Here is a 15,461-nt window from a genome sequence, read left to right as displayed (position 1 = left end):
TATAGATGGTTATCAATATTGGATGGGATGCGCAATAAAGAAAGTATTGAAGTATCTATGTGCATAGATGATCAATATATTAGATTGTTTAAATAAAGCTATCAATAAGGTTTAACTCTTCAATAATAGATGGTTTAAATAAGGTTATCAATATAATAGGTAGTTGGTCAGCTGGTATAAGCAGACCGAGTAGAATGTCTTAAGTTCTAGAAATACGTAGGTACATAACATAAAGTGCAGTTTATAGTAGTAGTGCAATGGAGAAGTAGATATAATTTTGGTCTGATCATTCTTTTTTGCCGAGTTGATCAAAGGTCAGGCAATTGCGCAACACTTGCAGATGCTTGCTCTCAGCTTCTCAGTCTTTCCTGTAAATATTTTTTTTGGTTTATTAGTTATCAAGGAAAAGGAAATTGGTTCATTAAATATTTGAATGTAATATGTTTTAATAAATAAAAGTAAAATGCAGTACCTTGTCTTAACATTGTTATTTTTTGGGAGTTTTTGGAAGCTTGGTTGTGCAGGGCTTCCCTGGTGGCGACATTGCTTTTGGATGTGAAGAGCTGTATATGTTTATTGATATATCAGAAAGGAATATGGTATGTCAACTATGTATTTATTTCTGCTGAAAGTATAGTTTAAGTCGAACAAATAACATCATGGATTTCATGATACCTTTGTAGATCAGAAGTTTTTTCATCATCATTCTCCCTGTTAAGTGTTGCTGTCTCAGATGGTGACTCTTCTTCATCCTGATAGAAAAATATTACCAAAATTAATAGTTTTAGAAAATCTAAGATTAAATATTGTCTGGCTGTTTTTTATATAGTATACATAGGGACGTACCACTTCATCATCTTTTTCGGACATGTGGAGTCTTTTCTTGGATGATTTTGTTGCAGGTGGTGTTGTAGAGAGGCTGTTTAAAATATAGCGGTGTTAGTATTGTACACACAAAAAAGAATTTTCCCCTTCTAAAAACAATGTAAATAGATGGGAGCTCAAAATCTTACGTATTGGTGTTCTCTTCTGAAGCATTTGGAGGAAGCTCAGAGGTTTTAGCTGGGGTCTGAAGAGAAAACTGTTCTAGAGGCAGCATCTTAGTAGGTGTGTCAAGGATAGGTGATTCAGAACTGCTCTTAGGTGTGTTTGATGGAAGGACACTTCCACTTGATTGGGCATAGACGTTGGCATTTTGGGTTACCAGCTGGCTTTGATTGGGAGGGTGGAATGGAAGGGCACGTTGCTTGCCATAGCTATGAATTATACTATTGACCTGGTATGATTTCTTAGGGTTGCGGTAGCTAGCTTCGGCCATGGTAACAGAAAAGGTGAATTTGGACGAGACTATAGCTGCAATATCAGCGGGAATGTTATCCCTGTTTCTATAAGATCTCATCACAGCTTCAACTGGTTTACCAACAATACGATGAGCAACAGTAGCAAATGCAATCATCTCAGATTCTTCAGTCCCATCAGAAGCAATGAATGGAAGTTTGTATCGGATTTTGTAATAAGAAATTGATTTTGAATGAGATGAAATTTTGAAGTAAATGAGAAGAAGGTGCTTGATACTGATTACCTTATAGTTTTGAGAATTTAGACAATGATAGCGGAAACTTACTTGTATGAGTATTTATCAATGGTATTGCATTCTAAGCATATGTAGGAAGAACCATCTTGTTGACACGATTTGCGACATAAATTGCATGCTGGGTACCACCAAGATTGTGTTTCAGCTAAACGGATGATAGTTACAGTGCAGCGGCATCCAGTTTTCTGCATTAGAAGGAAAAGGATGAAGTGTAGGAATAAACATATAGTGGAGGCACTCAATTTGTTGTTTGATGGGTCCATTACCGGAAATTCATAAGGATCTATCTCTTCCATTTCTCTGAGTGTTAGTAAATCTGGTACAACAATAGGCTCTGGTTGGTTTTGCTCAGTAATTGGAATGCCAGCTCGTTTAATCTTGAAAGATTGTCCCGGTGTGCTGAAATGTTGGATATATGTGCAAACAAATTTTATAAGAAACATTTGTTGTAGAAATAAGAATTAATAAATGTTAAGTAGTAGGTGCATATAAAGAAGTTATTTGTTTGTTTCTACCTATTTAATAGATGTGCTGCTTCTGGTATATCAGGATTTATGTACCAATGGCAAGCTGAGTAGCCACTGACATTAAGTTCACCTATATAAATAAGATAGGTTATGGATATTGAATCATGAAAGATACTATGAGAAACAATCTGGAATGATTTAGAATGGACATACCACGGTAAAGTTTGACAAGGCATCCAGTGAATAATATTATGATTGGTTTGTCTTCTGAAGTTGTGTCTTCTGGAATATCAAATTGTGTTGCTTTGGAGCCCCAAAGAACTAGCTTGATCTCTTCACCGCTAAGTTCAAGTGTTGTAAATTTTGTTAACAAAGTAAATTGAGATGTTACTGTCATAAAATATGTCATCACAGTGTTGGCTTACATTTCATCTTTCAGCTTGATATCACGACGCAGACTAGGTTTGGATTGATTTGAGAATGGAATCCATTGCGGTTCATTTATCTCTGTGAGTATGCCCAAGATATCTGGAAATTAAAATACAATTAGAAATCTATTGATGATATAAGTTTATTTTTGGAAAAGAAAAAGTATGTTACTGTTTCTTACCATGGAATTTTTTTTGTCGTTAATGAACTCTGGAAGTTTGCTGAATGGAGTTAGGTTGTAGATGTACTTGGGTTTAGTTATTTCTTCAGTTGCTGCACTGATTTTGGTATGGCAGGTAAACTCCAACATATATGGTCCAGGAACAGATCTGAAAGCATCTTTTGCATTGCAAACTCTAAAGCGGCTTATGACATAAGTTCTATCAGCTTGTATAATCGGACCATGTTTGTCTGCCTCTTTTGCTGGGATCTCAGCATACATGGTGTTTCCCTGAAATGAAATGTTTGTTGCAATATTTGTTGTAAATAAATATAATATAATTTTTCCTCAATCTAGTTATGGTTGTAATTATTGAAGTAGTAATATGAAGGAAATTGTTTTCAGTATACCTGGCTGTCGACAAGAACCAAATCGATATGCTGCAAGGGGTTGTCTTCGTTGATTCCACGATACTCCCATTTTCTGCAGACACGCACATGAATTGTTTTGTGCCAATCTTTGGGCTGTAAGGTTGAAAGTGGGCTGAAAACCATCTTGACCTGAAAAGGAAAACAATATGTCAATAGTACTATGTTACATAATTGAGGATGGCTGCAAAGAGGGTATGTCATTGGAAGAAGAAAGACATATGAACAATAAAATTTATGGTTGAACTATTGAAAAAATGGTTTTAGTAGAAGTTACCTGTCTATTAATCATGTCAGTTTGATACTGTGTAGTTACATTAACATGTTATAGTCTCAGCTTGTCTGTGTATTGTAATTTATGGCAGTAAATACTTCAGGGTATACAATATTTTTTGTTGTATCTGAATATTCACCATTGTCATCTTGTATGAGAATTTTCAGTCCTTTTTTAGATGTTACTCTAGAGATGGCAACATATAATTGTCCATGAGTGAAAACTGGTCTTTTAAGAAAGTTCCCAATCATAGCCAATGTCTGACCTTGGCTTTTATTTATAGTCATTGCATAGCATACTCGTACAGGAAACTGTCTTCGTTGAAGCACAAATGGTAGTTTCTGATTTTTTAATGTAAGTTGTATTCTAGGGATTAGAACACTACGGCCAGCAAAGGTACCACTGATGATTGTTGCTTGTATTACCATGTCACCCAGTGCTGTCACTATTAGTCTTGTGCCATTGCACAGACCAATTGATTGGTTTAGATTGCGTAAAAGCATGATTGGGACACCCACCTTTAAAGTAAGCTCATGAGTTGGGAAATTAGAACCATTGAGTGAGTTGAGTAGTTCAACTGGGTATAGAATATCATATGACTCATGGCTGTCAGGTGCTTTCACAATCTTGTCGCAGCTTAAATACTGTTTTCCATCACCAGGAAGCAATGATACTATGTAGTTATTAATTTCATCGACCGAGTCATTTGTTGGGCATAATATGGCTCTGCTTTTCAAATAATCTATATTCTGGTATTCGTTGATAAGATCTGTGTATATAGCATTGACAATTGCAGGGATGGCTTCTTCATGACCCTTAATTAGTAGATCTTCAGGAATTTTTACTAACATCTCATCTGAGTTATCTGTTGGTATTTGCGATTCTAAATTTCCTTCACCGATAGACAATACCCAATTGTTGAAATCTAATAATTCTTTCTGTGATTTAATATCTAAATCAGGGCATTGTAATCTCATATTTTTATGCAATGTGAGGATTGTAACTGCAGACCATAATGGAGAATTGATAATTGCAGCATCTATGATCTGATTACGTGTTCCCCCTTCTATTACAGGTAATATTTGTCGTGGATCTCCACCAAGGACAACAACTTTACCACCGAAAGGTATAGAACGAAGGTCATGATTATTGGTAGACAGTAGATCCCGTAATGTTCTATCAAGTGTTTCTAAAGCTCTTCTATGTGTCATAAGTGCTTCATCCCAAATAATGAGAGATGTTTGTTGTATGAGGTCTGCCAACATTGTTCCCCGTTTAATGTCACAGACAGTGTCATCATCTAATTCACATGGAATTTTAAATCTGGAGTGGGCTGTGCGACCACCAGGAAGTAGCAATGAGGCAACACCAGAAGAGGCAACAGTTAAGACTATCTTTTCATTGCCTCGTAAATAAGTAACTATAGTATTCCATAGATAAGTTTTGCCGGTTCCGCCATATCCTGATACGAAATAGAAAGCAGGTGTGCCTGTATTTACAGCAGCTATGATTGTATTGAAAGCATGCAGCTGCTCATCGTTTAAGGTTATTATCATCTCTTCAGATCTAAGTAAAAGTTCAGTAGCATCATAGTTCAACTCTTCTTCAATTAAGCGATTGCCACGAGGACCAGAAGAGAGATTAGTTTTGGAAGGAATATTGTGTTCTCGAATATTTCCACCATTGCGTGCAAAAAGTGTTGTTAAATCATCAAGAAGAGAGTCTTTTAGTATGGGCTCTGATATTGTATATAATTTGTTGCCAATATTTTCTCTAATCTGATATTGTATATCATCTGCCATTAATCTCCAAACTTTTTCAAAAAAAGCATACTCATCAGCTATTTCACAGTAAAGAAGCATTGTGACAAAAAGCTGTCTTAGTTGCGCTGAAGTTGCCCATGTAGCAGCTTCATCGAAAGCATGGTACCATTCTTGATCATTGCCAAGGAGTCCTCTGGCGTTGCAAGCTGCTTTAAAAGTAGGGTATGTTATGCCATTATATGTCCTAATATCTTCATAGCTGCGAGCACCTTTCACATTCATAAGAAGAATTCTAAGGTAATATCTTTCACCAACCGAAGGATGCACATAATAAAGTCTGCCAATTTTGCCTTTAGATCCTTGTCTAGGTTGCCATGTCTTCGTTTTGCGAACCCAACGCCATTTGGAAGGAAACTCAAGATATGTTAGTGTCCTAGCAGTTTCATATGTTCTATTTGCAGTGAACCATTCGGTGAGCATAGTTTTCTTTAAGAAGTCATTTGAAATAATTTCTGCCATGTTAGTGTTTATATGATACAGAATGTTATTTTCATCTAGTAAATGTACAGGAAGTCTTTCAACAGCTGGATAGTGGCGATGTATATCAAAACCAAATATCCGCCAGCAAGCATCCTGTTCACATATATATCGGCAATCAAGATATTCTTTAACTTCATTTCTTGTTTGTGTTTCTTCATCTTCAGGGACATCTTCTCCATTTCGAAGGCGCTGGAGGTAAGCTTTGCTGCAATCTGGCCCTTTAGTAACATATTTGAATAAATATTTGATGAATATACCTTTGTTGCACCACTCAACATTTATATGAGCTTGGAATTTCTTAAGCAGATACATATTATAGGGTACGACCCATTGATTAGACAGTTTGTGTGGACCTTTTTGGACAAAACGGCCATTATCAGGCCTTTTGTATGTAGCAAATCCATTTGGATCAATTATGGTTTCATTTTGTAAGTTTTTTGGATAACCTTTGGAGCATTTGCCATTTTTCATGCATGGAGCATTAGGATTGTAAGATCCACAAGGGCCATGAATCATATGCTCTGCAACAAGAGCATAACCTAGAGGGTCTTCATTTGGATCAGGAATTTCAGCACTTATGAACCGATCAACTAAAGCTGGAGTTGGATTACTTGTGTCTTCCACTAGCCAGAAGATAAGATGAGCATGAGGCAACCCACGTTTCTGGAATTCAACTGTATGTAGAGCTGCCATGACATTAATATTTATCAATTACTGGAGAAATTAAAGTATAACAGGTCCAAAAATTACTGAGAATTTAGTGTTTATGATAAGGAATTGTATCATACCTGCTGCAACAGGTCCAAAAAAATTTCCACTCCTTATATCATCAAGCATTTCTTCTAATTTCATATTATATACTCTCACAACTATGTCAGCTCTGTCTGATGGTTTTTGTCCAGGTTCAAGAATTCCCAAATTTATTTCTTTCCAATTTATGTTGCAAGTGAATGTAACAAAGAAATCTGGTGGACCAAAAACTCTGCAGATGGCTACACCATCATGATAGTTTTGGATCATGTATCGTCTGCCACCAGTATGTGAAGCTGGTAATACTGTTAGTTTTCCTATCTCGCTGCCATCAATACAGCCACGGCCCACTGCATCTGCTATTCCTTGGAAATTTTCTATTCTGAATTTATCTTGGTTTTTTAAAATGTACCAGAGTCTGTTTTCATCAATTGCAGCTCTAGCGTCAACTTTAGCCTGACTAGAAAGAAGACCATAACATAAGTAAGGATTAGGCTGGCCTTTTCTATAATGGAATTGATGTCTATAATAATCTTGCATCGTCATTGTGGACCGCCTTTTGCGTTTGTTGGACTCGGTGTCACTATAGATAACTCCAACTTGAAAACCTCTTTCACCAAAGGGGAATAAAAGTGGATATTGAAGAGCCATATATGCTGGATGCAGACTTGAAATTTGGTGCAAATGACCAGATTTGGACTCAATTATTATATCACGTTTAAAATTTTCAAGAGAGAAATCACCAACTACAAGCATTGCTAGCTCATCTGTGGTTGGTAGATTGTACTGCACAGCATCACCTTCAGAGGCACCCACTATTCTGATAACAAATTCTTCATTTTCATAACCTTGTAATCTGTCCCGTGCAGCTCTAAATTTTTTAGCAAATGGATTATGCTCATCAAGCATCTTAATTAACTTTTCAACTATAGAAGGATCTATAGGATCATCTCCCTGATCAGATGGATGCAAACCCCGTATTCGATTTTGCACTTCATTAGAAGTGTCATATATGTACAGCTGAATGAATTTTGGTGGAGATCCATCATATGGTAATAATGAGCCAATTCGATGATGAACCTGACCATGGATCTTGAATATTGGAGGGCCACGGCCGTCGTTGATAGTTCTATCTATATTTGCTCCCATTGATGTAAAAGCAAATAAGCAGTTGTATTGCCGAATATTACGCATGAATTTATTGCTCGTAGGACCACCATCATATTTTGCCAGTGACGCCAAAGGTTCAGGACGTGGGTGATGTGGTGGTATTTTGATCTTCCCTCCCTTGCAGCAAGAATTATAGGTGATTTTGTTTTGTCGGTAACAAGAATCTGATTTAATGCGTTCTTGATACCAGAATACAGCTTCACAGTGTTTACACACATAATCAGGGGATCCCAAGAAAGACCTTTCAGGATATGAAGCTGTATTTGCATATGCATTGTGAGTAAGTATTTTTCAAATGAGAAGTAAAGTTATTTTGTAAAAAAAAGGTTTATTAATTTATGTGGAAATAGAATTAGAGAGTAAGAGGTAATAATCGTGAAATAAATATTTTGAGATTACCAAATTTAATGGTACATTAGGTAAATAGTAAATGCAGGTCTGCATCATAGTACCTTTTAGTGTATCTATATACTCCTGTGTGAAATATCCGCATTGTCGAGATGGCTCGGCTTCAGATAAGACGTCTAGTATCATGTGACATATAAATATGGTGGCCATCGATGAATGGATTTGTAAGTGTAAAAGTTACATGGATAAAAAAATGGTCCATCTGTTAGTAATTTGTAGTTTAATTTAATTTGAAGTGAGTATTAGTAGTATTAAGCTTAATTATATTATACCTGTCTTAGGAGTCCGTTTCTGTTTTAAAATTTTCATTCTTTTAGCACGGTTGTCAGCTACATTTGATATTAAAGGGTTGTAGGACCCTGTGTCAGCATGTGTCCTTTGTCGTTTGAAAGTACATCCCCGATTATCATGGGTGTATGCTTTGTTAGTAGCAAAGAGCATCATGTCAACACAAAAGCTAAAATATCGTATATGTAATATTGAAACAGAGAATGCACATACTGGATGATGATTTCTCATCATTAGAAGTGTCCATTGACGTAGGCATCATTATGATGCTTGTATATTGATATATAAAATTTAGATTTTTGCAATTCCTGTATAGTAGATGGAATGCAAGAATAGTTAGCCATATAAGGGATTAGTACATTTAAATTGGATTGGCAATTGTTGGCATTGTGACAGTAAAATTAAATGTCTAGTAATTGATACGATACAAATATTAGTCTACATAGTTGGATACATGAGTAACTGATTAACAGTTACTATTAATTACAGGGGAATGTATCAGCAGGAAGATAAAGCACATAGATAGGGAAAGAGGAAATAAAATAAAAGGGAAAAAATAAAACAGGGAATAAAATAAAGGGGAAAATAAAAAAAATAAAGTGACATGAAATATTGATGGTAATTGTGAGGTACTATTCTTAGGCATAGAAATAAGTGATATTGATTCAAGAAAAAGTGGCAAGAACATATTTAGTTGTGTGTACGTTTGGGATGCAGCGTGCTACTACCATTGCATACATAGTTCACTTTTGATGGGTAGTAATCTGGTGTGAGTGTGGGTAAATTTTCATTTCTAACTTCTCTGTAAGTAATTTGTCCATCACAGTAATAATTTGTTATTGTGAGGTTATAAAAAAGCTGCAGAAAGGAAACTGCTTTGAGACATGCTTTTTCATATGCATCATTAAGATCTAAATATGCCGTTTGCCAGAAAAAAAGTTCTTGGCGTGGTCCTATGAGTTCCAACTGCGGCAATTCCAATTCGACACCACATAATATTGTCGAACTGTCTGCAATTTCAGTGATGAGAGATGCATATGGTAAACGGCATTCAGAAGCCGCAGCATGGAGGAGTGCGATTGGAGATGGTCCATGTACGAACATAGTGTTCTTGTAACAGTGCCAGATGATCCACAACTGCTTTGTAGAGCTATTGTACAAAAGTTATAAAAAATAAAAAAGTAAATACAATCAAAGGAAAGAGAAAAAAAATAGAAGATAGAAATGTGTATTAGACAAAAGGAATTAGGAAAGGTAATTTAATTAAATAGCAGCAAGTTAGGACATCTAATTTTAGGAGGTCAATCTGGTGTAAGCAAAGGGAAAGAATAAGGAATATTAAGTCTAAATGGCCGTAGAGTTTTTAATTTGCAAATTCCAAGAAGGTAAGTAACAGTATATATGTCACGTTATTTTTAGCAAGTTGTTTACTTGAATTCTATTAATAGAAGACAACATGCTTATTGTTATTGCCAATCCAATTTAAGTTTGTATACAGATACTGTGCACATGTAAGTAAAGTTTTTTAAAAAATATATATAAATTAGCCATGATTCTGGCAAAGGATAGATGGATAACAGTCTGCAATGTATTTGGCATTTCTATTTGAAACCATATGGGTTGGGGAAAAAAAGAGTGCAATTTGAATTATTAGAAAGCATTGAAGAATGTCAGTAGTAGATTACCAGCAATGTGAAAGTTGTCGTGGGAGATGTGACCAATTCTATTGGGGCTTTTTCTCCGGACAGGGCATTTCTTACTGTGTACCATACAATTAGTATTTGAATTAGTAAAATGGTAATGAATTAACAATATGTGACTATTTAGTATGCAACTGACATGCAGAGGAATGAAAAGTTTTTTTTAATCCCATTTTTTAAAGAACAGTTATGATTAGAAGGGGAAGTGAAGCTGTGTTTGATTGTTATTAATAATGGATGCAACTAATCTTTGTTTAAGTATACCTGCAGGGAGTAGTTGTTTTTGCCTAACCAATTCTGCGTACCAGAAGAGCAAGTACACCAAACTGCGCATAAAGAAAAACTGCTAGTAAATGTGACTGGTGGAGCAGAGTACAACAGCAGCTAGAACTAAACTGATAGAGACATTGGGGAATTAGTCCAAACAGCTATGGGGGAATTTAATAGCGGATCTAGGATTGGTTGGTTCACATGCGGAGGAGCAAGAAAACTTTGGGTAAAAGGACGAATCTGAGGTAGGTAGCCATTATCAGTACAGATCTAAGTATTCTTTCTAAAATTGAATGGATATAGTTGGATCTGTGGCAGAATGACATAATGAGAACAGCTACGGTGAATTTATTGGGGATTTAACATTGGGTGGCGTGCATCTGGTGGAGAAAGGAAAAGTTGAGCAAAAGAAGCAAATAGAGGTAGGCGGCCATTATGAAAACCTAGGTATTGAAGAGGGGGAAGGAAATGACCATAACAGATTGAGGGAAGTAAGAGACTCGTCGTTAGTGCATGCCGAGACCAATGAAAATGCTCAGGAGTTCACCTTCAGCAGCTGCATGCGGAGGCTGAAGCTGTCAATGGCGGAGTTCGTTGGAGGAGCAAGTGTGAGATAGAGAGGGCAGGAAGAGGAAGAGGGGATGAAAGAAGATAAGTTTTTGTCGGCTCTGAGGTGTGGAGTGGGGTGGGGGGGATGCGCACGCGACACAGGAGGACGCGAGAAGATTCCAGCATGCGAGGGGGGCTGACCGGCTGACGGAAAGTTGTCGGACCGTTCGATACACATCACGCGATCCATATTTTTTTTTGCTGACGTGGCCCAATGAGAACGCAAAAAAGCGTGGGTCTTTGACATTTAGAAATGCCACTCGAACCAAAGCCACCGCAGGCGAAGTGCCCTAGCAAATTTTTTTCAAATTCAAGATGCCAAGACCCCCTAAGGCTTTATGGACGCAGACCTTTGTCCGTTTCACTTTGTATTTGCCTCCCGCAATTCTATCAGTGCCTGCCCATAGAAAACGTTTGCGCTTCTTGTCAAATTCCTCTAGCACAGTAGCTGGAGCTCTCAAAGCCGTTAGATAATAAATAGCCTGTGAGGTATGTACTAAGGAAACAAGTGTTGCCCTTCCTGCTGGAGCAATCAGGGACCCAAGCCAATTTGTCAAATTGCTGCTGGACTTGTCCATTAGGGGCTGGAAGTCAACCTTCTTAATTCTGGTGAGGGATAACGGCAATCCCAAATATTTGATTGGAAAGCTTATTCTGGTGCGGATCCCCTTGTCGCAAACCTTGGCCATGATGGATTTGTGGCCCCGGACTTCCATTTAACAAGACCTTGGATGTTGAAGTCACAAACAATGCCGATAGCCAATTACACCAACGTTGCGGGAACACAGAGGCGCTGAAGCAGGAGTAGGGCATGTACAATGGTGTAGATGGCTGCTGTAAGTGTCTAAAATACCGTATAAAGATAACAAAATAGACAATTTGTATAGTGGTGTGTCTGCTAGTTTGTCTGCAAGCTATTTAATCTATGCATGAACACACTAAAACACGGTAATCAAATATACCATGATCTTTGTATACTTTTTATTGCATCTGATAAAAAATGCATTTTGGATCCAAAATATGCAAATAACTGTACACAATCTGAAAGTTGTGACAAATATCAATAAAGAAACCCCTCAACCTTATCTCTGTCTCCAATGTCCTGTCCTGTCCATCTCTCCCGTGAACTTTCCTATCTCTCTATCCTCCTCTCTCCATCTCTCATGACGGCGCGTGTGGCAAGGAACTGAGGCACCGCGGCCTGCGTGGGCGGTGGCGCCGCGGGCGTCGCTGGCGTGCGTGCGGGCGGCGGCTCGACGCAGGCGATGGCGCAGCGGACAGAGCTGGTGGCCGGCCGGCTCGGTGCGGGCGGACGGAGGACAGCGCAAACGAGAAGCCTGAGCGCGGCGCCATGCTGCCATGGCCGGCGACCAGCGTGGGCAGCGGCTCAAACGCGGGATCTGGTGGAACAAATTTCTGATTTTCGTAGCGGATCCGGTGGCGCCGAGAGCAATCATACAACGGGGCTTCAAAGCTGTCTTCTCGTGTGGGAGCACGAGCCCAAGTTGTCTCAGGAGGCGACGGCGATGCTGTCTATACGGGTACACAGGGTGATTTTTGCAAAACTTACGCTATACAGACAGCATCATAGTGGGCGTTGTACATGCCCGTAGTAGATAGTCCCAACGGACAGAGTCAAAAGCCTTAGCAATATCGAGCTTGAGCAGCAGAGCTGTGTTCGTGATGTGTGAAAGCGTTGAGCGAGGTTCCGCACATACATGAAAAGTTGTCATGTATTGCCCGTTTTTTAATGAAGGCACTTTGTGCATTAGACACGAGTCCGTTCATGAGAGGCCATAGCCGAAGAGCCATTATTTTTGTGACTATTTTCGCAACTCCATGGATGAGGCTTATTGGGCGATAGTCAGAGATTGACGCTGCACCTTCCCTTTTAGGGATGAGCACGATGTTTGCTGTGTTAAGAATGTCAAGATTGATGTTTCGCTGGTTGTGAAAAGCTCTTAGGACATTCATGACCTCTGCCTTGATGATGTCCCAGCAGGAGATGTAGAAAGCAATTGTGAAACCGTCTAGTCATGGTGACTTATCTTTTGGCATCTGTTTGAGTGCTTTCAAAACTTCTTCCGTGAAAGGGCTATCCAGGGAAGAGAAATCGTGTTCTGTAATCCCGATGTGGTGCCAAGTTTCTTCAATCCATTTTGACAATCTGGGTACAACAACTTACGGTGGTCCTCTAACAACTTCTGGAACTTCAACCTCTCCGTTTCACTCTCACAGTCTGCCTGCACATTGTGCAATGTCTGCCCCAGATCGTCGCTGGGATCATTTTCTGCTACATCTACTTCGGGCTCATCCATGGGAATATCGTCATCGAATGCACCGATTCCAGCATTCCCGGGAAAGTGGTCGTCAAAATCTTCTTTTTCATTGTCTTCCATGGTAACCCCGTATTCTCCGTGCTTCGTCCAACAAACATACTTCTCCATGAAACCATTTGCGAAAATGTGGCTGTGTAGGATTCTTGAAGATGAGTAATCCTTGTTATTGTTGCAATGAACACACGGGCAGCACATAAAACCATTCTGCTTGTTTGCCTCAGCCACAGACAAAAAATAATACAGACCATCAATGAATTCTTTCGAACGTCGGTTAGCATTGTACATCCATTGCCGGACCATCTGCATTTTAAAGAAATCGATTTGAATTCTTTACACTTATCGAATAAATAAAATATATCAAAACTAAATTAAACTAAATATAACATAACATGAATAATTAAAAGATCTGCAATATCCATCATACATCTTGATTAATTAAAAGGAGTACTTAATCCATTACATAACTTAACAAAGGAGTACTCAACATGAAACTAAAAAATTCGGACAACAACACATAGGTTTTCAACCTTCCTTGCGTTGGAACGCAGAATGCTCTAACGGATTTCTTGCTGGCGTAGAAGAAGATGGCGGAACTGAAATCTCCGAGTTTGGTGGTGACGAACCGTAACACCGCAATAAATCCACAAGATCAAATGGAGGTTCCTCGCTTCTTGCAATGCGTTCTCTATATTCTTTTTCCAAATAACGGAGCACTACCCTATGAAAAGCACTAGGTTTTTTGGACCGACGACCTACTCGAGTTGTGCCCTTCCCTCCAGAAGGACAACGATCACCCCCACCGGCGCCACTCCCTCCAGCTGTTGAAGCCATATTTTACTGAAAAATACCTTTATTTTCCACAAAATTATAAATTCTTACCATTACAATGCAAATATTATTTTCTATTACAATTACAATGATCAGATTAATAACTCTTGCAAATAACAATGAAATCATATAAAAATATACAAATAATCCATCACTAGAGTGTGAGCATGAACGAATGCAACACTAGTGTCAAAATAATCCATTCATAATACAAAAAATTCTAATAGAATCATTTCATTAATTCATTCATGAATACAAAAATCAACTATCTACAATATGGTTATATATATAAGTACATCGCATGAAGTGTCTACACTCATTCTAAAAATTTCTACTATCCACATACTCATCTAAATCTAAAAGAAAATCACACCTACATATGCAATCTAAATGTCCAAGAAATGAGCTAGCTACACATTTTCCCTATTTCTAAAGTATGAAATGAGCTATACAAGCCAAGGAAGAAGAGTAAAACAAGCCCCAAACCTTTAGCGCCGATGGATGGACGGGAGAATCAAAGATCCACAAATGTGGTGAAGAAATGAGCAAGAACTCCCCTCTCCCGAGCCAAAAACAACAAGAACAAATGAGCTGAATGGCTCGGGCGGGGGAGAGGAAAGGGGATAAGGGGGCCAAGGAGTTTTGTTCCGGTTGGAGACACCAACCGGGACAAAAGGGGAGTTTTTTATCCCGGTTGGTGGCTCCAACCGGAACAAAAGCCTGCGCGGGCCTTTTGTCCCGGTTGGAGCCACCAACCGGGACAAAAGGCCCCTGTCCCCCCACTGGCCCGGCTAGCCGTTGGACCCGGGACAAAAGCCACCTATTGTCCCGGGGCCAAAGGCTGTCGGGACAAATGGTCTGGAACAAAAATCTGTTTTGTAGTAGTGTATAAATTAGGCAAGCAATCCGGCTAGGAATCGTTCCAGGGAAACCGGACGGGCCCATGGTGCGTGTGTGCGATCTGAGGTGGCGGAAGCAGTGGCAGGGGATGTGGCCGTGGCAATGAAGACATAGGAGAGGCAGTTGCAGTAGGAAGAAGACAGTGTGCCTCTAGGCTGGGCCAGATGGCGAAGGAAGAAGAGATCTGAAAGAAAGGAGTGGGCCAGCCCAAGTGGGGAAAAGAAGGTAAAATAGAGAGACAGACAGACACAGAGAGAGAGAGAAGTCCATTGTGCTGCGCTAGGAAATAATAGAGAAAGTTGCCCAAGACCGAGTATTTAATTCAAGAATTCATTTGGATATTTTCTGGATATTTGATCAATCTAGGGTTTAGAACAAACACACATGCACAAGCATGTGATATTTTCCATAAGGGTTTTAGATTCAAAAGAGAGTGCAGTGCATTGCCGGTCCCTAAACTTGTCCATGAGTGTGATCTAGGACGCTAAACTATTAATTTAGAATTTTGGATCCCTAAAGTTACTAATTGGTTCACCAGAGGTTC

At 38.8% G+C, this 15,461-nt stretch overlaps 1 protein-coding gene and 2 long non-coding RNA genes across 3 annotated transcripts; all 3 read right to left on the bottom strand.

Annotated features, from left to right (window-relative positions):
- Positions 1–487: 487 nt before the first annotated feature.
- On the bottom strand, positions 488–1,634 carry LOC120683031. Its single transcript, XM_039965044.1, has 4 exons — positions 1,014–1,634; positions 847–919; positions 676–752; positions 488–563 (listed from the first exon to the last, which is right to left on the bottom strand). The coding sequence occupies exons 1-4, from the start codon at positions 1,454–1,456 to the stop codon at positions 488–490; spliced, it is 669 nt and encodes a 222-aa protein (XP_039820978.1). The 5' UTR covers positions 1,457–1,634.
- Positions 1,635–1,999: 365 nt separating this feature from the next.
- Positions 2,000–2,831, bottom strand: LOC120681974. Its single transcript, XR_005678153.1, has 4 exons — positions 2,672–2,831; positions 2,487–2,589; positions 2,275–2,402; positions 2,000–2,191 (listed from the first exon to the last, which is right to left on the bottom strand). It is a non-coding gene; the product is annotated as an uncharacterized LOC120681974 (long non-coding RNA).
- Positions 2,832–2,921: 90 nt separating this feature from the next.
- LOC120681976 lies at positions 2,922–10,904 on the bottom strand. Its single transcript, XR_005678154.1, has 5 exons — positions 10,789–10,904; positions 10,236–10,297; positions 9,957–10,030; positions 3,061–3,210; positions 2,922–2,941 (listed from the first exon to the last, which is right to left on the bottom strand). It is a non-coding gene; the product is annotated as an uncharacterized LOC120681976 (long non-coding RNA).
- Positions 10,905–15,461: the final 4,557 nt, after the last annotated feature.

This window comes from Panicum virgatum, chromosome 7N, assembly GCF_016808335.1.
Source record: "Panicum virgatum strain AP13 chromosome 7N, P.virgatum_v5, whole genome shotgun sequence".
Classification (NCBI taxonomy): Eukaryota; Viridiplantae; Streptophyta; class Magnoliopsida; order Poales; family Poaceae; genus Panicum; species Panicum virgatum.
This window is presented reverse-complemented; position numbering and strand designations above follow the sequence as displayed.

Coding starts and splice junctions, on each gene's coding strand:
- LOC120683031 (XM_039965044.1), bottom strand. CDS start 1,456: ATGATTGCATTTGCTACTGTTGCTCATCGTATTGTTGGTAAACCAGTT. Junction 920..1,013: donor TCAGAAGAGAACACCAATAC/GTAAGATTTTGA, acceptor TATTTTAAACAG/CCTCTCTACAACACCACCTG. Junction 564..675: donor AAAACTTCTGATCTACAAAG/GTATCATGAAAT, acceptor AAACATATACAG/CTCTTCACATCCAAAAGCAA.